This window comes from Oryctolagus cuniculus, chromosome 5 (assembly GCF_964237555.1).
Source record: "Oryctolagus cuniculus chromosome 5, mOryCun1.1, whole genome shotgun sequence".
Lineage (NCBI taxonomy): Eukaryota > Metazoa > Chordata > Mammalia > Lagomorpha > Leporidae > Oryctolagus > Oryctolagus cuniculus.
The window spans coordinates 103,640,650-103,664,911 of record NC_091436.1 but is presented as its reverse complement, the minus strand read 5'-3'; the positions used below and the strand labels follow the sequence as shown (position 1 = coordinate 103,664,911).

Genomic DNA, 24,262 nt, shown 5'->3' with positions numbered 1-24,262 from the left:
AAGAGAAATTTTTACCAAAAACATAGTTTGAAAATGACTGAAATATAGTTAATTGAAAAAAATGACTACTACCAATTTCAGCTAAAGAAAATTTAACATATGTAGTTGACCAACTTGTAGTTTCAGGTCTTTATGTTACAAAACTGTTAAGTAGGTGATATGCCATAATCAAGCATAAAACTCGAGGTATTTTATTACTTCACAGTTGGAGAGAACAGAGAGCTAGAATTAGTCATTTCAGAGGTTGAAAATATGTGAACACAGTGGATCCTTGGGTAATTATCTGGTAACTATAACAACGAAACAAGCCATTTTTGAATGATACATTAGTTTTGCTGAGCTTAGAGATTGTTTTAGTTTCTTCAAAAATTTTATCTTTTTGTTTGTTTTGTTTAATTTTCAGATCATGGAATCCTCTGGTACTCCTTCAGTCACACTAATAGTAGGCAGTGGTCTTTCTTGCTTGGCCTTGATCACCCTAGCAGTTGTCTATGCAGCATTATGGAGGTATGTAATCAATTGGAAGATTGAAATGGGATACTTAGTTGTTCATAGTTAAATTTGGGAATGTAATAATCATTCTGTATCTCCTGTCTTTTACTTTAATGAACACAGTAGTTTTACAGCAGAGTTATAAATGCTGTGATTAAGCTGTAATAAGTGAAGTGTGTTTACCTAATTTTCCTGTTTATATAGCTAACAGTGAGATGAAAAGAGCACACGCACACATACACACACACAAACACATACACACCACACACTTCCCACTTTTCTTCCCAAGTCAAATGAAAGTTGCCTTCAACAAGTTGCTTGTCCCTAAGGATGGCACTCTTAAACCCCAAGTTCAGTTTATATGTAGTTACTATTTATCCCAGTTGATATTGAGCATGAGACTTTGATTAGTACAGTCAAATGAATTTCTTAAAAAATGTGTTGTCAAATTCTTAAGTTTCAAACACAAGGTTTCAGTATGTCACAGACAGTAAATTTAACCTCTTTTAATATTTAAAGTACTAACATCACAATGCTCTAGAAAAAGCCTCTTGGTTGGGTGTTTCCAATCAATATGGTTTTAACAAATTGATTAAAAGATGTCATAAAAATGCATAAACAGGGAGAAGTGATTGAAAAAATTTTTCCTATAATATTTGAATTTTAAACTTTAAAATTGAATTGCATCTCTTTGATGTTATGTGAAAATTGAGTATTTCCCTAAGTTTTATTCAAATTCTGTTAGAATGATACTTGTGAGATTTATTATATCTATGTATATAAAGATAACAAATATAAAACCATATGGCCTAAAATCATAATTGATTTTTTTTATTTTGAATACTAGACATGTTATACCCATTTTAGTCATTAAAGTGATCCAAATACACAGTTACTACATTAGTAGATAGATAATTATCTGTTATTTCCTGAATGTTTATTTAAAATTGTGAATGTAGATATTCCTACCTCAAAGGTCTGCCAGTCTGTATCTTTTACTTAAGATAAAAACAATTATATTGAAATGCTAGTTAAGTTTAATAAGGAAAGGCTGTTTGACTTAATGTATTTTTTAAATTTCTACTCCATTATGATCTTCACTCTTTTGAGAGAAAGCATTAGATGTTGAAGATTAAGAGTTTCTAAGCTTTGTGCAAAAATAAAATAAACAATCATATTGGCCTGTTAGCACAGGTACCCCAAAGAAGTTCTGCCACCCTGAGAAGGAGTTATCTGATCAAAATACCCTGGTGATATGGGGCAATCTGACAAAATATGGGTGATTCCAGGAAATGAAAAAAGGCTTTATTGTAGGCATGGCATTGTAGGCATAAGGATCCTGGTTTCAAGACTCAGTCAAGTAGTCATTCATTGTCCTGGTAACATAAGAGCAAGATAGACAAAAGCTGGGAAGGAAACAATTTTCTGTCTCACAACTGCCTGATTGGCAATTCTCAGAAATCAGGCAGAATTTAAAGACTGGGGTACTAGATAATAACAATAGCATCATAACTCACACTCAAAGCAGTATTTAGAACTAAATTTCCTTTTTCAGCACAAAGAGTATAAGCACCAATTCTACTTTCTTGTCATCTCTCAATATATATGCCTAACAAGTGTAAACATTATCAGTATTAATGATATATAAAGTGAATCAAAGATGGATTAATTCATCCATCATAGACTTTTCTTTAATTCAGAAAATCCAGGAAAATCACTTAATACAATAGTTTTCTAGGAAATTCCAAAAGACTTTAAAGGATTTCTCAACACTTAATATGAAATTGAGAATTTCAGAACAAAGTACAGAGAAACAACCAAATTTAGATAACTAAGAGGTAGTGGTCAACAACTTATTGTCTGCTACTACATGAATTTAAGTAGTATCAGTATTTTGAAAGAAGTGTCAAGTCTCATGTATTATTAAGTTTTCATGATTAATTCAACACCTTTTAAAAACACTAAATTCACCCTATGATATTACTCTATGGTAATAAGTGTATTAAGATCCTGCTACCATTTTTTTGGTAGAGTTATATTGTTATGTCAAAGAGCAATTGATCATGTCCTTTTAATCAGTGCATTGATATGAAGAATTCACAAATTTTGTTTAAACAAATGTTGAATGACTAATTTTTAAAGTAGAGATATTTCATACAAACTTTTAACACAATAGTGTGTCTCAATATTTATGAAAATGGAAAGAGCTAGACTATTCAGGGTGCTCAGGTCTGGGTCACTTGTTATCATAATTTTCCTAATTACTAGGCCAAAAACACCACTGAAACTCTTGATAATGTCATCTTTATCCTTGTGCTGTCATGGAAAACATTAACAGGAAATAAAGGGTTAATGTTATAAAGTCCTTAAATGTTTTATATTATATCTTATACCTATAAAGAAAAAGGGCAAGTTAATATTTGATGATGACTTCGGCATCCTAGTGTGTGGCTTGTTGTATTTTTCCACTGGGGATGCAAGGGCAATTTCTCCAACTCTTGAGGCCATTTTGTGCTGAGAATCAACCTACTTTAGTCTTATTTGGGCTTACTTTGTCTAGAAAGGAAATTTCTTTTGTACTATAAAAGCTCCGTTTTGTATTTTGTCGTTAGCCTTTTTTTTTTTTTTCTTGCCTTTTTTTTTTTCTGAAATGTGTGATGGAACATGGGGCATCTGCTTAAATGTTGTTCAAAGACGGGGTGGGGGTGGGGTGGATTTTGTTATATTTTACCTTCCAAACAGTACCTCCATATCTTTGGCACTTCTATTTAACATTGCAAAAGAAAGCTCATGCCTACTGGGGAATGTGATTCCATATTACAATGCAAATTGAACAGACTCAAACACACAGTAAATGCAAGGGTGTCTTTTAGTTACTGTCATTCAGTGATTTACCACAAGGCACAGTAAAATAAGATAGCTATTACTCTTTCAGGGTAAACAGCTGTAGAACATTTGATTCTGAGCAGTTTTCTTTATAGCTTATGTTCTTTTACATTTAAAAATCGTATAGTAGACCATATATAAACACTTCTTCATTAGGTAAAATATGGCAGACAGCAAGTAATGATCCAGCCCAATGGAAAATCATTACTTGTGGATTATATTCATCGTTAAAGATAAAGATGAATTTGTTTGAAACAATTAATCAAGAAAAGGGAAATATAAAACATCCTCCAACAAATCTGTGGAAAATGAAATTAAAAAAAAAGTTTATTTTTATTCAAATTTTTTGAAAATCTATGTGTAGTTTTTCATAATATGCATTATCTTCAAACTTTTTGAAATACCCTCATATAACATGTAACAACCTGACTATATAAAAATACTTAAGTGGATGAAAGTGTTCATGGTTTCATGAAGATAATGGCATCCTTCTGATAAACAAGGATGATGTTTTAGAATCTGTATGGAATTTTTCTTTTTGATTCACAGAGGTTGTTTTTGTTGACATATATGATAACATTAAGCATATGATTTATATACTTATGAATATAAACATAATTATACTAGTTGATATAGTTCTTAGAAATATTATACTTCCAGGAAGAAAAGAAATGTATCATGATAACAAATGTGCAACTATGGCTGTATCAGAACTGCAATATTGTCCACAGTAATGTCCAAGGTGAAAAATAACTGTAAAGTATTCTTGGACATGCCATGTCATTATAAAATTGGATCTGAAAGAATAATACTTAACTTAAAAACTTTCTTATATTTATACACCTGTAAAGATAATGTTTTAATATTTTCTTTTGCTGATAAATTTCACCAAATACACGATAAAGAATTCTCATCTTGCCATTGAATTTTAAAGTTCCACACTGTTTTTCTCTTTGATTAGGTACATACGCTCTGAGAGGTCCATAATTCTGATTAACTTCTGCCTGTCTATAATCTCATCCAACATTCTCATATTGGTTGGACAGACTCAGACACATAATAAGGTATGACTGCTAATTATTTTGATTCTTTTAATGTGTTTATATTTTTGGAATTTTTTGGTTATTCATAGCCTATACATTATTCTAGATAAAATAGAAAACTCCTGATGAAATTTTTAAAAATATTTTATTGGTTTCTGAATAAAACTACTATCTGTTCCAGAAATGTACTCTTTTGGCTTAGAGGGAATAATGACTAAGAAGTTGGTTATTAAAGTAAGAATTTGTGTTTGTGAGACTTTGTATCAAAGCTTTATGAGTTCAGTTTTGGATATCAAAAGCATTGGTTTAGATTCATTATCCTATTTATGATAGGACTCAGTTGTATTGTCATGGATACAGGATACAATGACTGTGTTTTGGTCTAATTTGTTAACATACTGATTTCTAAAAGACAATTATAAATTACTTACAAATATAGCATTATTCTTGAAAATCCACCCCCCAAAATGTCTATAGGCAGTATTTGAAGAGGTTGTTAGAAAAAAGTTACTCTAGATTGTACACCTTTCAAAATTTTTACTCAACAAAAAAGTTTTTTGATACTTAAGCAACATGGCAGTTATTTAACTGCGAGTCACTCTTTTAGTAGAATATAAAAATGTATGCCCTATTTATATGAGTTGACCAATTTATGAGTTGACTATGTTTTTCAAGAAATGATTGTCTTTACTGAATTATTCTGACATGGTCCAAGAAATCCATAATGGCATCTTAAATTAACTTACTCCATCCATTAAAGAATACTGTTAAATTCTGATTTTATAACTTACTTGGTTTTAGGCCTGTTCTTTGTCCAGCTTTTTTCTTTTCAAATACTAAAGTAAATAATTGATTTTTTTCCAACAAGCTGTATTTATTTTTAAATCAAATATACTTTTCAATAGATTCTTTAGGTGTACTAGATATTCTCAGAACATGTATCAACATCAAGGATAATGGGTAGTCTGTTCATTTCTGCTAAGTTATATTCTTAAGACTGGTGATGCCCAACCAAATAATTTGATTTGGGACCTGAGTGGGGCCTAGGAGATAACAGATGACTCTGATGATGGTTTCTTTTGAACCACATTTCTCTTGACCATGAGAAGGGCCCAGAAGGAAGGCCACTAAATCTTCAAGAAAATAATGCAAACAGCAACCTAATAAATGGTTGAAGAAAAAATACTTTCATACATTTTAATTTTTTCCTATTCTTTCTTTGTCATTTCTTCTTCTTCTTTTTTTTTTTTAACAGGCAGAGTGGACAGTGAGAGAGAGAGAGACAGAGAGAAAGGTCTTCCTTTGCCGTTGGTTCACCCTCCAATGGCTGCCATGCTGCGGCCGGCGCACCGCGCTGATCCAAAGACACGAGCCAGGTGCTTCTCCTGGTCTCCCATGGGGTGCAGGGCCCAAGCACTTGGGCCATCCTCCACTGTACTCCCAGGCCACAGCAGAGAGCTGGCCTGGAAGAGGGGCAACCGGGACAGAATCCAGCGCCCCAACTGGGACTAGAACCCCGGGTGCCAGCGCCGCAAGGCGGAGGATTAGCCTATTGAGCTGCGGCGCCGGCCATCATTTCTTCTTAAATAAAGAAGGTGAAAGAATATAAATTCTATTAAAGTATAATTCATGTTCATGTTATGAACATATAATAAAAAATTTAAAGGAAATGCAAAGCAAGAGGGAAAACAAAAGGAGAAAGGAAAAATACCAAAGGTAAAGGAGGTAGAAACTTATTGGAATTGGGAAAGGAGAAAGATGACCAGTAGAGAAAACAATGAGAGTAAATAGGGGTCTAAGCTGAAAAAGAAAGGGAAGACAAAGAGGAAAGGAATGGAAAAGAAGAGATGAAGAAAAGATGGGACTGTGAGCCTAAAGGAATCAATAAACCACTCCTGTCACCCTTCCCTTTTGATTGTTCACTTTGACTAGGTTTCCCAATTCCTCAGAAAGGCTCATTGATTGGCTAATTAATGCTCACTCTTGATTCTTTAACTGTCCTCCATCTTTTGTTCAGAAGAAGGGAGATTCCCTCTGAGGTAGGAATTATATGTTGAGTCCAGGAATTGAAATAAGTCAAGTTAGAGTTCAGCTGAGTCCATATTTTAAGTTTTCCCCATCAAATCATTCCTTCTTGTCATTTTAAATCCTCCAAACACCTTGAACCATTCTTCCCATCAGATATGGAAACTTGTATGATCTTCAGTAGGAAATATAACTTTAAAACTTCATGCTGGGCCGGCGCCATGGCTCACTTGGTTAATCCTCCACCTGCGGTGCCAGCATCCCATATGGGCACCAGTTCTAGTCCCGGTTGCTCCTCTTCCAGTCCAGCTCTCTGCTGTGGCCCAAGAAGGCAGTGGAGGATGGCCCAAGTGTTTGGGCTCATGCACCCACATGGGAGACCAGGAAGAAACACCTGGCTCCTAGCTTCGCATTGGCGCAGCGCCAGCTGTAGCGGCCATTTGGGGAGTGAACCAACAGAAGGAAGACCTTTTTCTCTCTCTGTCTCTCTCTCTCACTGTCTATGACTATACCTGTCAAATAAAGAAAAACAAAACAAAACAAAAAACCTTCATGCTGGGTGGCAAAGTTTTTTATAAAATTTTAACCAAACAGTAAAATAGAATTTTCCACAAAGTTTACTACACATTATAATGGCTATAGTCTAAATCACTGTTGCCCAATATGAATACCAAGAAACAAATGCAAAGCATATTTAAAATTTAAAATTTTTAATTCCTACAGTGACAAAATATAAAAGGAAATAGGTTAAATTTAAGATGTTAATTAAACTCAATGTATGAATAATATTACAATTTCAATGTATAATTAAAATAAGATTTTAATATAATATTTTAAAATTATTTTGATTCTCCAGAATCTGGTCTATATTATATACCTACAATACATTGCATTTGGACTAACTGTATCTTAAGTTCTCAGTGGCTACATGCAACCAGTGATTACTAAATTGTGTAGATCCAAGTGACAGAAATGGTTTCAAAGAATTACATTCTGCCTGCCCATTCTGGCCTTTGCAGGTTTCCAATCTCCTTTTTGCTCATAAAAGTGTCTTTTGAATATCTTCAAATATTATGAATATCAAAGGCAAGATAAGACAAGTCTAGGATTCTCAGAAATTTCTGGTATGGGCTTAAAAAAAGTTTGTTATGATTTCATTTTTCCCTAGGTAACTAACTACAGAATAGATTCCATGTGATTTTGAAGATGCAGTGGTTCTGTTCCATGTTGACTATGCTAATTTTTGCTGTTACAGTTATTGAGCTTATTGGAAGGAATGGGTGGGAGGTGGTAGTGATGAAGAGGAAAATGAGAAATTATTAGTTTCCACTTACGCTATATTAGTTTTTCCTTATTAGCACTGAGTAGATGTTCTGGCAAGCTTAGGACAATTTGCATTAAAGTGATTAGCAGAGAAAATTATAAAATACTGGGATTTTATTTTCGTATTGTCACCAATACTGAGTTTTCCAACGGGGATAAGTATGTATCTTAGTATATATGCTTTGAATTGGGTTAAATTGACGCTATTTGATTTTATACATGAGATTTTTTTGTTTGTGTCTCTGTTTTTATTGTCCTTAGAATTAGTGATTTCTTTAAAGAATTATAGAAGAAAAAATACAAAGTATATCACCTATAAAATGTATGATTTAACAAACTCCAAAAAAGTGTTTTTAAAAAGGTAACATATTGATCGGTGGCTACAGTATTTTATTTAGGTTGGATGTAAGGCCCTTGTACTGATTTAGGCATTTTGTAACTTGGTCTGATTCCTGTCTTTGGCCTCCCTGATAAGTTTTAATTGATGCTTTGGTGTTCACTACTTGGAAAATGGGAACATCTGAGAGAGCTTTTTGGTGAACAGATTATTTCATATTGCCTCTGAAGGTTGTCATGTCTAGTTTGTATGAAAATTGGTATTTGATGTTGATGTCCAGGTTAATTTCAAAGTATCATAAACTAGAATCTTTCTCTGAATTATTTGATGAAATATAATTGACCTGATTATCTCACTGTTCAATATCTCTGCTTGCTTTTGAATTGAAATACATAGAAGCCAAAATAATCCATTGTTTGAAAGATGAATGTATTCACATCTTTAAACCTTAGATTCAATTGCTGGCAGCAAATAAGGTACAAATACAATTTCTTTTATCTCTTCTTAAAAATGCTGTTGTAAAATTTAATTATAACCCACTTCATTATATTTTGAGCTTTCTCATAAAACAACATTGCTCTTTGATCTCCCAATGAATTTAAAATTTCAACCAAGATGAATGTTTATGTATCACTCAAATTTATTTGTAAAAAATTTCCTTTACACTTTAAATGCATGTTTTTTGTTGAGCAGCATAGACTATTTTTGCTTTTCTTATTTTACCAAAAGCAAGAATGATATCAGAAACAGACAAATTCATGGAATAATTATCTTAATCACAAAAATATTTGTTTCTTTCAAAAGAATTTGAAGAGATTTTTCAAAGATTGTGTAGCACTTTCCTTAACTGATACAAATAAAATTTGGCAAAGCTCTTATTTTGCCAATAAGAAAATGGTGCTTATACATAGCTTCTCTCCCACAACCTCTCTATCTGGTTACAATGAAAGCAAATGTAGGTCCAAATTTTATCACATATTCAGATATTAGCAAATCAAGAACCCTCATTAGCAAATCAAGAACAAAAGCTGATCATATGTTCAATGAAAGCCTAGGTCTCTGTCCTTTTAGGTATTTTGACCATACCATGCTTGTAATATTCATTTGATGTGAACATAGCAATACCATAGAAAAAGTGTTCTATACCCTTTAGTCAGAAACTCTTCCTAATTTATTGTCTTGACACTGAGTGGTTGTAAAGAAAACCATTAGCCTCATCTTTTTTTTTTTTTTTTTTTTTTTTTTTGACAGGCAGAGTTAGACAGTGAGAGAGAGAGAGAGAGAAAGGTCTTCCTTTACCGTTGGTTCACTCCCCAAATGGCCACTATGGCCAGCACTGCGCCTATCCGAAGCCAGGAGCCAGGTGCTTCCTCCTGGTCTCCCATGCAGGTGCAGGGCCCAAGCACTTGGGCCATCCTCCACTGCCTTTCTGGGCCACAGCAGAGAGCTGGACTGGAAGAGGAGCAACCAGGACAGAATTCAGTGCCCCAACTGGGACTAGAACCCCGGGGTACCGGCGCCGCAGGCGTAGGATTAGCCTAGTGAGCCAGCCGAGCCCCATCTTTTAAGAGGTGCAGAATATAAGCATCAATTGAATCTCACACACAGTTAATTCAATAGAAAGAAGTTTTTAGCTGTATTAGCCAGGCCATAGATTCTCAATGTCTTTATTTTCACCAAAGAGAACTCAATATTAACCATCAAAATGATTAACTGTATACTAGTTCATTAACAGTAAATCCTTTAGTTTTAGCTTGATATTGAGTAATGCTAGTTGTAGATAGGTATAGCATATTCTATATATCTGTTAGAAGGACTTGTAGCTGCCAACTCTGTAGTAGGAGGCTTCTAAATATACTGCCAGCTGACCATCCTGGCATGTGCTTTCTGTACTACATCCAGAAGTAAAGGTTAAACAGACTGGCATTTCATCTTTAGAATACCAAAGTGTAAAATAAATAACAGCATTCTAACAAACATATACACCTTAATATTTTGAAAATTAGTAGTCAAATGTGAAATGACAAAATCAGACCCTAGCTTTGGTCTTAAAAGCTCTAGGAATCAAGTCAAAGTCCTTATTAACAGATAAAGGGAAACTTCTAACTTATTTGGGATTGACAAACATTTTTTCAGCATTACTTAGGAGGAGTTTATCTCATGATTCTTTGTATATGAATCTTTGGATTACATTTTGGGATGTGTCTTTTGATTCGTTGTACCAAGATAGAAAAATGTCTCTGTTCTTGAGTGCTTTAGAAAATTCACTTACTTTGCAATGTTTCTTATTTCATCTCATGCTTATTTACCTTTTGTAAAGATATGTTTGTGTTCTGTAGTTTGGAGATATAATACTAAAGATCATAAAATTAGAAGGTTTAAGTCATTTGAATTGTGTTGTCAGTATTGTGTTTTTTAAATATAAAACCTTGAATTTGAATACCTCGAATTGGGTCAAACATTCTATAATCCAACTATTTCACCTATGGCTTTCTTTTGCCATAGACATAACTTTATCAAACCTTTACTCACATTCTTAACCTCTGACTGTCTATGTTTTCAATTTGTGATAAGGAATATTAAATATTAAATATACTTTTCCACCTACCTGTTTTTGTCCATACTGATAAGCTGTAAGCAGACTGCCCCTGCCTTTAGGATTTAGCGCACCACATACTTTCCTGGGAAGTAGTAGTCTGTATTCCATTGCAGGAATCTTAAACCTGATAGGCCTGTGTCCTAAATCTCCTGTTTGGATGATCTTGAATTTTATACACAGAATTTATAAGCCTTCGCAATTGCCACAGTTGCATGCGATAGTACATGTGAAGCACTTAGCCCAGACCCTAGTCGTTTGTAAGCATTCTTTGAACCCTAGCTGTGATTGTGATGATAATCAGATGTATATCTGATTCTATGCTTTTCCTCCGCTGGGCTTTAGATTTCCTCCTGTACAATTTTCTGCTCATTACTAAATTTGGCATTTGTGTTCTTGCACTACCCCAACACATTCTGTATAAATAGAATGCTCTTCTGTGGTTTCCAACAGTCATATAATCCAGATCTGTGAGAGTTCTGCTTAATTTCTCCTTCTCACTCATGAAGTAAATGTAGTTAAGTCATAAAATTATGCCAATTGAATCCTGAAATATTTCTAAAACCCATTTTTTTGGTTCTATCAGGTACTCATCATCATCAGGTGTACAGCTGCCAGCATTAAACACATTCTCTACACAGGAACCCAAGTGATAGAACGAAAATTCAAATCTGACCACCCTACCCCCCTTCTATAAACATTTTATTGTCATGTTATCTCCTACAGAAATGATTTTCAAACAGTGCTCAAAGTAAAAATATTTTATTTTTCTGTAGCAATTTTTATAAAGTGTCATTCTTGCAATAATACATCAGAACTCCAGAGTAATTTTTACTTGAGAAAGAGCTCTGCAGCTTAAAATACTCCAAAAATGCCATCTGTAATAATAACCTATGTTGACTTCTCCATCCTCATTGTATTTTACTTTGTTTTTATTATGCCAGCAACACCAAAAATGCTTATAGTTCATCAAAACTAACCTATGGTTTTTTGTTCCATGCTGTACTTCTTCCTGGAGCAGTGTTCTTCCAGCCCAAAACACTTGACTTCCTGAAAGTCTTCATTTAGCTTGTGCACATTCTCTGACAGTCTTCTCAGTTCTTTTACCTCTTGGAAACACGCCTCTGTCTTCCCTGCTTATGCACACAGGCTCAGATTCCCACGATTCTCAGTGCATAACTATTATTTTATAATCTATTACTTGATTCCAACCAGACTATTCACTTCTTAGATCGTCACTATATAAAATTCATTCTTAAATTCATTTCTCCACATAGTCTAGGTATAGTAAGCAAATAATAAATAATAAATTAATGAATAAGTTATTTGGATCCATCATTTTGACTTATACTTCTGAAGTTAATAGCTTTTTTTTTTAAGATTTATTTATTTACTTGAAAGTCAGAGTTACAGAGAGGCCGAGGCAAAGAGAGAGAGAGAGGTCTCTTATCTGCTGGCTCACTCCCCAAATGATAGCAACATATTGAGCTGGGTCCATCCGAAGCCAGGAGCCAGGAGCTTCTTCGGGTCTCCCACAGGAGTACAAGCACTTGGGCCATCTTCTACTGCTTTCACAGGCCATAGCAGAGAGCTAGATTGGAAGTAGAGCAGCTGGGATTAGAACCAGGGCCCATATAGGATGCTGGCACTGCAGGTGGTGACTTTACCCTTTAAGCCACAGTGCCAGCCCAATAACTATATTTTTACAAAGGAGTAGAGAACCCACACTACACAGGATTTTAGCCAATATGATGGAAAATACTCATTTCTGTGTACCTTTCTCAAGCTTTACATGATTAATAGCATACTTTAAAGGTGATCTGGTTCCTGCATTTTACTTAAGAAAGCTAAACCTAAAAAAAGTAAATAATTTCATTTGATAATTCATGTTAAATAATGTTCACAACTTTGAAAAGAAATAAGATTAGTTGTAATTCTCTCATAGAAGGCATATCCTGACAATAATGTCCCAAATGTGTGCTTATTTTTTCTCAAAGGTATGTATTATCCTAGTGACTGCAGCTAAAGCCTCCTATTTAGATTTATTAAAACTAATTTGTTTACTTGCTATGATATTTGTAAAAGGATTTGAATATAATAAGCTTATGTGTGGTTTATTTGAGTCCATTTGGAGGTATCTTAGTAGCTGCTAGGATTCTTCTGGATTCATCAAACCGCTAAAGAGAATGAGTGGTTACTCTCCTAATTTTCCCCCACCCCTGACAATGAAATATTATTTTGTCCTGTTAGTATTAGAATAACAAAATGGAAGACATTAGGATTGCTGAGATTTTCTTGTTCTGCTGTATCCCTCAAGCCCTTGACAGGGACTCAACTACTTGATCCATCATTGATGCCTCCCAGAAAGTGCATTAGCAGGAACCTGGTTTCAGAAGCAGGGGTTGGGCCACAATGTAGGTATCTTAACTGCTGCATCCAATGTTCACCCATTTCTAGATTTTATAGCCACTAATATTAGGATTTGTTTGATGTTATGCCATCAATCACTGTTGAGTTAATTAATTTATGGCTCTGTCTATTGAATTATGGGTAATGCAACTGTAGTATAGCTATCTGTATATTGGGGCCTTATTTTGAACAATGTCAATCCAGGACAACTTGTGTATTATTCTTGTTGGTTTATGATGAGATAAGAGTTGAAGAAAATACTTAGGACTCAGAATACATTTGAGACCCTCTGATGAGAGATGCTAAGTTAAATCAGATTTTTCTTAATGTAGGATCTTTGAAAGAGAATTTGAGAAAGACCCCTGCAGGGGTCTTACAGAGAAGTTGAAGATTGTTATTTTTGTCCCTTGAAATCAAATATGTAGAGAAATTATTGATTTCTTCCTAACTTTAATCTTTTACCATCTAAGTACACAGTCTGAACTATTCCAAAGTTTGGCTAATGCCAGCAAGGGAACCATGTTGTGGTATAGCTGATAATGTCTATGAGAATGCTTGACATACTATAAAATAAAGTGCTAAATAGCCACCACAGAAGTGAATTATTTTATTACATAGACAGTATCACCAAAAAATGAAAGGCTCTTGAGATAATATCATGTCCCATTATATTAGCTTTTAGACTATGCCTTCTTTAGGGTGAATATGGGGTATAGTGGATAGAATTTAGGCTATCAAAAATATCTCTAGGCCAAGACAAAATTTGTCCCGATGAGAGATTGAAAAATTATGGAAAGCATACTCCAGAATCAATTTCAGGGGATGTAAGCATTTGGATTAAAGGACACATAGTAAATACTTTAGGCTTTTTGGGCCATATGTTCTTTACAAAATCTAGTTATCTCTACTATTGTAGATTCAAGGAATCATAGATATAAAGGCATGGATGTAGCTAGATTTGGCCCAGTGCTGTTATATACCAACTTTGGGCAATTTTAAGTTTTCTAGAAGAACCAAGTGTAAATAGAAACAGAAGAACTACAATGTAAGGTGAAGCCAGGCCATTTTTAGGCCAATGCTTTTGTGTAAAAATGACCTGAGGTTCTGAAATATCTACTCAAAGTTTAGCCTCTGTAGCCTGTAGAACTGGAACAGAGGACATTTGACAGTTTATGAAACGACCTCTACAGAGATAAAAAGCGTGCAGAGCACTTTAAGTTCCTTCTTTGGAACAAGAACTAAACATAGAATTCCTTCACTTTGTGGTGACTATTGGTTACCTGTATATAAGAATAAGAAATAAAACTTGAATTGAATCACTCACAACCAAGCAGGGCATTTAGAAATTGCAGAAGCTAAAAATAGGTAACAAATGCTCAATGCGTGAGACAACAGTTCTGGCTTTTTGTAGAATAAAAAAATACAGAAATCAATATAAAAAGGTCTTATTAGAGAAAGTCTCTCATCTGACAGCCTTAGTTAGAGAAGTAACAACTGAAGCACAAAATAGGGATGGCAAATTCCTGATAATTCCCAGTTAGTTTATTCACAGTACTCTTCTCTGTGCCTGCAGCTCCTCACTCTATGCTAAGAGCTGGATCATTATTATGTATATTAGATCATAAGCATTGCTATAACAAACCTTAGAACCAAACCAAACTCTAATACCTATAATCAGAAAAAAAAAAGCATGTTTGAAGATTAAGGTCCATTTTTCACATATTTATTGATGGCTACTCAGTCTATTTTAGATCTTAAGCCTTAGAGAAAGAAGCAAGCATAAGGTTGAGTTTAGTGTTAGCTCTGAAATTTAAGGTGTATGAAATTCAAAGTAGTATGAAATTCAAAGTGAATAAATTAAGATATTTATAGTTATTCTAGGCTGCTATTCAGTAGACTACATCAAAGATTAATATTTCAATTGTAATATAAAATAGCTTTAACAATGGAAACATAAACAGAAATTTAAATCATTGACAATCATGAAGAAGGCCTGTAGAAGTGTCCCAGGTTAAACTATAATGCATGTACTATTTTATAAATCACTGTATCACTACAGAGTTGTCTTTGGTAGATCATGCCTCAATATACACAAACAATTAGGAATAAAAAAGGTTTTGAATGAATCTTAACTATATTTAGCAATGTATTTTAAAACTATTTTTTATTTTAATTTTTAAGGCAAACACATTTTATGTATTTCATATATACAGATTTAGTAACATAGTGATTCTTCCCATACTACACACCCTCTCACACATAACCCTATATCCTCCCTCCTATAACCCTACATCCTCCTTCCTCTCCTATTCCCTGTCTTAATTTTTACAATGATCTACTTTCAGTTTACTTTATACTCATAAGATTAACTGTACACTAAGTAGAGTTCAAACTGTAATAAAAAGGAAAAAAAAGGACACTGTTCTTCAGTAGTAGAGACAAGCATTATAATTGAATCTCAAAATGACAATTTCATTCCTTTACGTTCCATTTTTATGTACATTATTAGTTACCAAAGATCAGGGCAGATGTGGTATTTGTGTTTTGGAGACTGGCTTGTTTAACTAAGTATAATGATTTCCAGTTGCATCCATCTTGTGGCAAAAGACAGGATTTCATTTTTACAGCAAGTAGTATTCCATAGCATATGTATATAAACCACAATTTCTTTATCCAGTCACCTGTTGATGGACATCTGGATTGATTCCATATTGTTGCTATTGTGAATTGAGTTGCAATAAAAGTACAGATAACTTTCACTTGCTGATTTCATTTTGTTTGGGTATATTCCCAGGAGTAGGATGACTGGTTTAAATGGTAGATCTATTTGCAGCTTTCTGAGGTATCTCCATGCCATCTTCCACAATGGCTGCACCAGTTTTCATTCCCATCAACAGTGGATTAGTGTACCTTTTCCCCCACATCCTCACCAGAATTTATTGTTTGTTAATTTCTGTATGACAGATATTCCAGCTGTGGTGAGGTGAAACCTCATTGTGGTTTTGATTTGCATTTTCCTATGGCTAGTGATCCTGAGAATTTTTTCATGTGTTTGTTGACCATTAGAATTTCTTCTTTTGAGAAATGCCTGTTCAAGTCCTTATTTCAATTCTTAACTAGATTGTTTATTTTGTTGTTGTTGAATTTCTTGATCTCTCTATAGATTCTGTATATGAATCCTTTATCAGATTCATAGTTAGCAAATATTTTCTCCCATTATGTCAGTTCCCTCTTCACTTTGATAAGTGTTCCCTTTGCAGTACAGAAGCTTCTCAACTTGATGTAATCCCAGTTGTCTATTTTGGTTTTGATTGCCTGTGCTACTGGGGTCTTTTCCATGAAGTCTTTGCCTATGCCAATGTTTTGTACAGCTTCCCCAATGTTCTCTAGTAATTTGATGGTATCAGGTCATAGATTTAGATCCTTTATCCATCTTGAGTTGAATTTTGTATAAGGTGTTGTCGCTCCCCCTCTTCGTGGAGGAACGACACAAGACCCTGCATTGTTCTTTTGTCTGCTCGGCCCTCCCCGGGTTTGCTGCTGGTTCTTCCCGGGTTGGCTACCATCCCTTCCACCTCTGTGGAAGGGCAGCTCCCCCTGCCACTTTCCCCACTTCCGCGGGGGAGCGGCACACCGCCGGCCGGCTCTCTCGGGGGCTGCACAGGTGTTCCCCTTAGATGTTCCTGGTGCATGTTGTCTCTCTCCTCCTTTATAGTCCTCTTCCACCAATCCCAACTCTGCTACCCACACGCCGAGTACGCTGCTCTCCTCCAATCAGGAGCAGGTCCTGCAGTTTATTGGTTGAACTGGAGGCAGCTGTGTAGAAGCTCCTCTCCCAGCGCCATATTGTGGGAGAGCAGATGCATAGAATAAGTCTTAATTCCAGTAACTTAGTCTAGTCCGAGTTGCTCCCAGTTGCTCCCCACAGGTGTAAAGTAGAGGTTTTGTTTCATAGCTATGCACAGGGCAATCCAGTTTCCACAGCACCATGTGTTGAGCACACTGTCCTTCCTCCAGGGAATGATTTTAGGTCCTTTGTTAAAGATTAGTTAGTTGTAGATGTGTCGATTGATTAATGGAGGTTCTATTCTGTTCCATTGATCTGTGTGTTTATTTTTGTGCCAGTACAAGTTTGTTTTGATTATAACTGCTGTAATATGTCTTGAAATCTGGTATTGTAATGCCTCCAGTTTTGTTTTTGTAACTTAAGATTTCTTTAGCTATTCAGGATCTCTTGTGTTTCCATATATAACTTTTGATGGTTTTAATTCTTCCAATCCACAAACATGGAAGACTTTTCCATTTGTTTTATGCATAATAATTCTTTCTTTAATGTTGTAATTTTCATTATAGAGATCTTTTGCCTCCTTGCTGAATTTATTCTAATGTCTTAATTTTGTTTTTTGTAGCTATTGTGAATGGGACTGATCTTAGAAGTTCTTTCTCAGTCATGACATTGTCTGTGTATACAAAGGCTGTTGAATCTTGTGTATTGATTATATAGCCTGCAAATTTACCAAAATCTTTTATGAGTTCTGGTAGTCTCTCAGTGGATTCTTTTAGTTCCCCAATATATAGAATCTTGTCATCTGCAAATAGGGATAGTTTGACTTCTTCCTTTCTAATTTGTAACCCTTTGATTATTTTTCTTTCCTAATGACTCGAGCTAAAACTTCCAGGACTATATTGATTGGCAATGGTGTGAGTGGGCATCTTTTTCTGTTTCTGGATCTTAATGAAAATGCTTCCAACTTTTCCACATTCAATAAGATGCTGTCTATGGGTTTGTCATAAATTGCCTTGATTGTCTTGAGGAATGTTCCCTCTATACTCAGTCTGCTTAAGGTTTTTATAATGAAAGGATGTGATTTTTTATCAAATGCTTATTCTGCATCTATTGAGAGAATCATATGATTTTTATCCTTCAGTTTGTAAATGTGATATATCACATTTATTGACTTGCATGTGTTGAACCATCCCTGCATACCTTGAAAAAACCCACTTGGTCAAGCTGAATGTGCTTTCTGATGTGTTGTTGGATTCTTTAGCTATTATTTTGAAGAATTTTGCATCAATGTTCATTAGGGATATTGTTCTATAGTTCTCTTTCTTTGTTGTTATTTTTTCTGGTTGAGAAATTGGAATGATGCAGGCTTCATAGAAGGAGTTCAGGAGGATTCCCTCCCTTTCAATTGTTTTGGACCTTGAGAGAACTGGAATTAGTTCTGTAAGGGTCTAGTAGAATTCAGCAGTGAAGCCATCTGGTCATGGGTTTCTTTTTGTTGGGAGGCCCTTTATTAGTGATTCAGTCTCCATCTTGGTTATTGATCAGTTTAGGTTTTCTGTGTCTTCATGACTCAATTTTGGTAGATTTTATGTCTCCAATAGTCTATCCATTTCTTCCAGATTTTCCAATTTATTGGCATAAAGTTGTTTGTATTGATTCTTGATTATTCTCTTTTATTTCTGTGGTATCTGCTGTTACCTTTCCTTTTTGATCTCTGATTTTATTAATTTGAGTCTTCTCCCTCTTCTTTTTGTTAGTTTTGCCTGTGGTGTATCATTTTTTAAAATTTTTTTCAAAAAACCAGCTCTTCCTTTCACTGATCTTTTTTTATGTTTTTGTTTCAATTTTGTTTTTTTTTTTATTCTCTAATTTTAATTATTTCATTCCACCTACTAATTTAGGGTGTGATTTGTTGTTGTTTTTCTAGGTCCTTGAGATGCATTGATAGTTCATTTATTTGATGCCTTTCCAATTTCTTGATGTAGGTACCAGTTGCCATAAAGTTCCCTCATAACACTGCTTTTTGCCATATCCCATATGTTTTGATAGTTGTACTGTCATTTTTATTTGTTTCCAGGATTTTTTTTTATTTCTCTTTTGATTTTTTTATATGACCCACTGTTGATTCAGGAGCAAGTAGTTCAGTCTCCATGTGTTTGCATATTTTCTTGAGTTGTCAATTACTAGCTTCATTCCATTGTAGTCAGAAAAAAATGTATGGTGTGATTTCCAATTTTTGAATTGACTAAGACTTGCTTTATGGCCTACAATATGATCTATCCTCAAGAATGTTCCACAGACAGATGAAAAATGTTTGTATTCTGCAACTGTGGGATCAAAGGTTCTGTAGCTATCAGGTCCATTTGGTCCATAGTGTCAATTACCTCTGTTGTTTCTTTGCTGATTTTCTGTCTAGTTGATATGCCTATTGATGATAGTAGGGTTTTGAAGTCCCCTGGTATTATTGTATTGGAATCTATGTCTCCCTTTAGATCCATTAACATTTGTTTTAAATAGCCAAGACCTTTGGCATTGGGCACATATACATTTATTATTGTCACATCTTCTTGTTGAATTGATCCCTTAATCATTACATAGTGCCCTGATTTGTCTCTTTTAACAGTTTTTCTGTTAAAGTCTATTTTGTCTGATATGTGGATAGCTACAGCAGCTCTTTTTGGCTTTCTGTTAGCATGGAATATCTTTTTCTTACCTTTCACTTTCAGTCAGGTGTATTCATTTGTGAGATGTGTTTCTTGTCAGCAGCAAATAGATGGGTCTTGTTTTTTTAACCCATTCAGCCAATCTGTATCTTTTAAAGGAGAGTTTAAACCATTTACATTCAAGATTACTATAGATAAGTAATGACTTGGCCCTGCCATTTTCCCGTAAATATTCCTATTGTTTGCTTTGGATTTCCTTTGTACTTTTACTGGGAGATTTTCTACCTTTCATTATTTCATAATGATGACTATCTTTCTGTGTTTCTGTGTGTAGCCCATCCTTAAGCATTTTTTGTAAGGTTGGAAGAGTGGTGTAAAATACATTCAATTTCTGTTTGTTATGGAAGGTCTTTATTTCACCTTCATTCATAAATAACAGCTTTGCAGGGTACAGTGTTGATGGTTTTTTTCCCCTCTTAATAATTGGACTATTTCTCACCATTATCTCCTAGCTTGTAGGGTTTCTGATGAGATGTCAGCTGTAAGTCTAATTGCAGATCCTCTGAAAGTAATCTGATGTTTCTCTCATGCACATTTTAGAATCTTTTCTTTATGTTTTACTTTGGAAAGCTTGATTACAATGTGTTGAGGTAAAAATATTTTCTGGTCACGTCTATTAGGTCATATCTATGTGCCTTGTGTATTTGAAAATATCTTCAAACTAGGGAAGTTTTCTGTATTTATTCCAATGAATAGGCCTTCTAATCCACTCTGTCTTTCCATACTTCAAAAACTCCTAAGACTCATATGTTGGGTTGTTTGATAGTATCCAATAAATCTTAAACATTGTTTTTAATTTTTCTAATTTATTTTTCTCTTTTATTTTGTTTGACTAAGATAATTTCCAAATATTTTTCTTCTAGCTCAGATATTCTTTCTTCTGCCTCACCAAGTCAGTTGTTAATGCTTTTCACTGTATTTTTTATTTTACATATTGAATTCTTCATTTCTAATATTTCAGTTTGATTTCTTTTCAAAATCACAATTTCATGGCCAAATCGATTTCTTTTACTCAGGGATTTGCTTCTCTTAGCTTCTCAGTAATTTTCTGATCAAGCTTTTGAGTTTTTTTTTTTTTTTTCAGGCATTTCATCAATCTCTGTATCTTTGCATTCTAATATTGAAGTGCTGTCTATGGCCATACCACCCTGAACATGCCCAATCTTGTATAATATTTGTGTTGCTGTGTTCCTTTGGGGGTAGTCATATTGTCTTCCTTATTCTTGTTTTTTGAATTTCTGTATTTATGTTTAGGCATTTGTAGAAACACGTGTTGGTTTTCTCCTCTGATGGATTTTATGTTTGAACTATGCCTCTGTGGCTCAGACCAGTTTTTCTCTTTGAATGAATACCCAGGGGCATGAACTGGGTGTGGCCAGGGAGCTTGTTCAGTGTTCCAGTGTTGGGTGAGTATCCAGGATGACACTCAAGTTGAGTGGTTTAGATCTCCTGTATTGTCATCATGAACTAGTGTATGATGACCTCTGTTGATGTATTCACACCCTCACCTCTTCTCTCCCAACGTGATCAATGCCTGGGGGTTAACCCACAGTGGGTGCAATACTCTCCTATGCTGCTACATGAATCACACAAAGGATCTGTGCAGTCCTCAGTGTGAGCACATAATCCACTGCGATTACTCACCTCAGGTAATCAAGGAGCTCTGAACCTCTGGCACCAGACACAATGATTGACCAGAGACCAAGCTACAACCTTTACCTTGTGCAATCACAGAGTTCCCATAGTCACAGTGTTCAGGGCTCCCGCAGTCATGAGGTACAGAGGATCCAGCCTGCCCCATTAGCCTTTCCCTTCTACAGAGAGACCAGAGATGTTTCCAGAGCATTTCCCCTTGTGTGCTCTTGGCAGTTTGAGCCCCGAAGTCTGTGATATGTTAAAAGGCTGGGCACACCTCATAGTCCTACATGAGTGCCCAGCCCCTATCAATCCTCTAAGCCAGACTTAGAGTCAGTGGGGAACATGGATTTTTCCCTCTGGTAAAATCCCCTGATCACACGCACACACAAGAACCACTGTCAAAATGGCACCTACTCCCCACCACTTGCTGGGCACCCTTGTTGGGGGTTGGAGAGAAAGAAGCGTGCTATTCTTTAGCTGGATTAGGTGGGTACTCTGCCCTCTATTAAGGCTTCAGGCTAGACTTAAATACAGTGTGGTCCACAAAGCTCTCCCTCGGGCAATATCACCAGTGACAAGGGCTGCTGTGGTCTGCTCTCACCTCATTCTCCAAAGCTAACATATACTCCAGGTCTTGGCTGCAGGGTTTGTGTGTGGTTTCTCTGCTTGTTGCTGCGTGTCCATACTTTCCACACTGCTCCACAGCATCTGTCTTCCTTCTGTAGAATTCCCACTGCAAACTTCTGTCCAACTCTCCCGTAGGAATGCACTTCCTCTGCTTTTCTTCTGCTATTTTTCCCTTGTCTAAAGCAGTATGTCTTTTCACCATTCTGCCATCTTGGCATCCTTATATTTAGCATTATTATTGCCAGCTAAATTCTGTTTGAATCTTAAAGTGATTTTCTAATGGATAGAAATGATATATTGCTTTAACAAAATATAAATTAATTCTATTTTTCTGATTTTATTCTTTAAATGATACTTGTTTTCCTTTTGTTTCCTTTTTACTAGAAATAAATTTATAAATTTGTTTGCATTTTCTCTACCTCAAAAATAAAGCTAAAAAGTGTATCTTGTGGCCGGCGCCGTGGCTCAATAGGCTAATCTTCGGCCTGCGGTGCCGGCACCCCGGGTTCTAGTCCCGGTCGGGGCACTGGATTCTGTCCCGGTTGCCCCTCTTCCAGTCCAGCTCTCTGCTGTGGCCTGGGAGTGCAGTGGAGGATGGCCCAAGTGCTTGGGCCCTGCACCCCATGGGAGACCAGGAGAAGCACCTGGCTCCTGCCTTCGGATCAGCACGGTGCGCCGGCCACAGCACGCCAGCCGCGGTGGCCATTGGAGGGTGAACCAATAGCAAAGGAAAACCTTTCTCTCTGTCTCTCTCTCTCACTGTTCACTCTGCCTGTCCAAAAAAAAAAAAAAAAAAAAAAAAAGTGTATCTTGTATGACTAAGGAAGAAGATCTTCTATTGCAATGAAAAGGATAATCTGTACTAGTTATTCATTGCCACTTAACACATTACCTCAAAGCTTTGTGGTTTTCAGAAAACGATGAATATTTATAATCCTCACAGTTTCTATGAATTTAAAGGGAATTTTTTAAAGATTTATTTATTTCTATTGAAAGTCAGAGTTACATAGAGAGAGAAGAGGCAGAGAGAGAGAGAGAGGTCTTCTGTCTACTGGTTCACTCCCCAATTTTTTGGCCACAATGGTTGGAGCTGTGCCGTTCTGAAGCCAGGATCCAGGAGGCTCCTCCAGGTCTCCCACACAGGTGAGGGGCCCAGGGATTTGGGCCATCTTCTACTGCTTTCCTAGGCCATGGCAGAGAACTGTGTGGGGATTGGAGCAGCTGGGACTTGAACTGACACCCGTATGGGATGCCGGCACTGCAGATGGCGACTTCACCTGCTATGCCACAGTGCCAACCATGAGAGTGATCTGGTAGGCAGTTCAGGGTCTCTCATGAGGCTGCAATGAAGATGTGTCAGAACCACAGTAATCTGATGGCCTGATTGGACCTGGAAGGTATACTATAATGTGACTCAGCCTTGCAAGTGTAATGGAAGCTTCATTTACTTTAACTGAAGTAACTTACTGGCTGTGTGCCATTTTTCAGGTTACTTAACCATTCTTCCCACAGCATTTTAGTGATCTCTTAAGCTTGTAAATCAGATCATGACACTTGTCTACTCAAAACTCTTCAGTTAGAGTACGTGATGCTTCTATTACACTTGGAATGAAATCCAAATCCTGTAACATGGCCCACAAGCTCCAACATGATCTGGCCATTGTGTACTTCTCCCACCACACTTCCTGGTATTCATTACTTTTCCTTTCCTTTCATTATATTCCTGCTAGGCTGGTCATCCACCGGAAACCCTGTAGGGGTAGCCAGTAAGCCAGCTGACCATATTCTTAGTTTGTACCTGATGTCCTGGTGCAATTATTAACAAGGCTTCTTTCAGAAGTGTTGCATCAGTGACATGCTTTGCCTAGCATACAGCTCTTTCCTCTATCTCTTTCTCACATTTTCTTCCCTCTACCACCATTCATCTTCTTCCACTATATATATATATGATATATATTTACAGTAGATATATATTTACAGTAGATATATATATATATATATTTAGTAGATATACTTTCCTTTAGAAAAAATATAATTGTATCAGAGAAGTCTTCCCTAAAACCCTACTCCCCTAAAACTAAAACACTTTGATGGTTTACCATTATCATCTCTAGGAACCTACAGTTAATTTCTTTAATAATCATTATTTGTCATTGTATTTTTAAGTTCAGAAGAGAAATGACATAATTATTTAATTTGCACTATATACTCAATTCCCAGAACAGTGTCTAACACATATCAGTCTCTCATTAAATATTTTAAATGGATGAAGAAAACATCTATGCATCAGATGTTGTTTATTAATCTAGAAGTGAGAGGAGGATGTTATAAGGATCAAGTAACACTGTACTTAAAGCAGTATCTAGCACACAGTAA

At 35.6% G+C, this 24,262-nt stretch overlaps 1 protein-coding gene across 6 annotated transcripts in view; it reads left to right on the top strand.

The window, feature by feature from the left end:
- ADGRB3 (adhesion G protein-coupled receptor B3) overlaps window positions 1-24,262 on the top strand; it is an 854,624-nt gene that overhangs the window by 672,525 nt on the left and 157,837 nt on the right. For all 6 annotated transcript variants that reach the window (XM_070073912.1, XM_070073911.1, XM_002714525.5 and 3 more), the window contains 2 exons: window positions 404-507; window positions 4,340-4,442. In XM_070073912.1, the coding sequence (XP_069930013.1) occupies window positions 404-507; window positions 4,340-4,442 (207 nt within the window). The remainder of the gene's footprint in view (window positions 1-403; window positions 508-4,339; window positions 4,443-24,262) is intronic.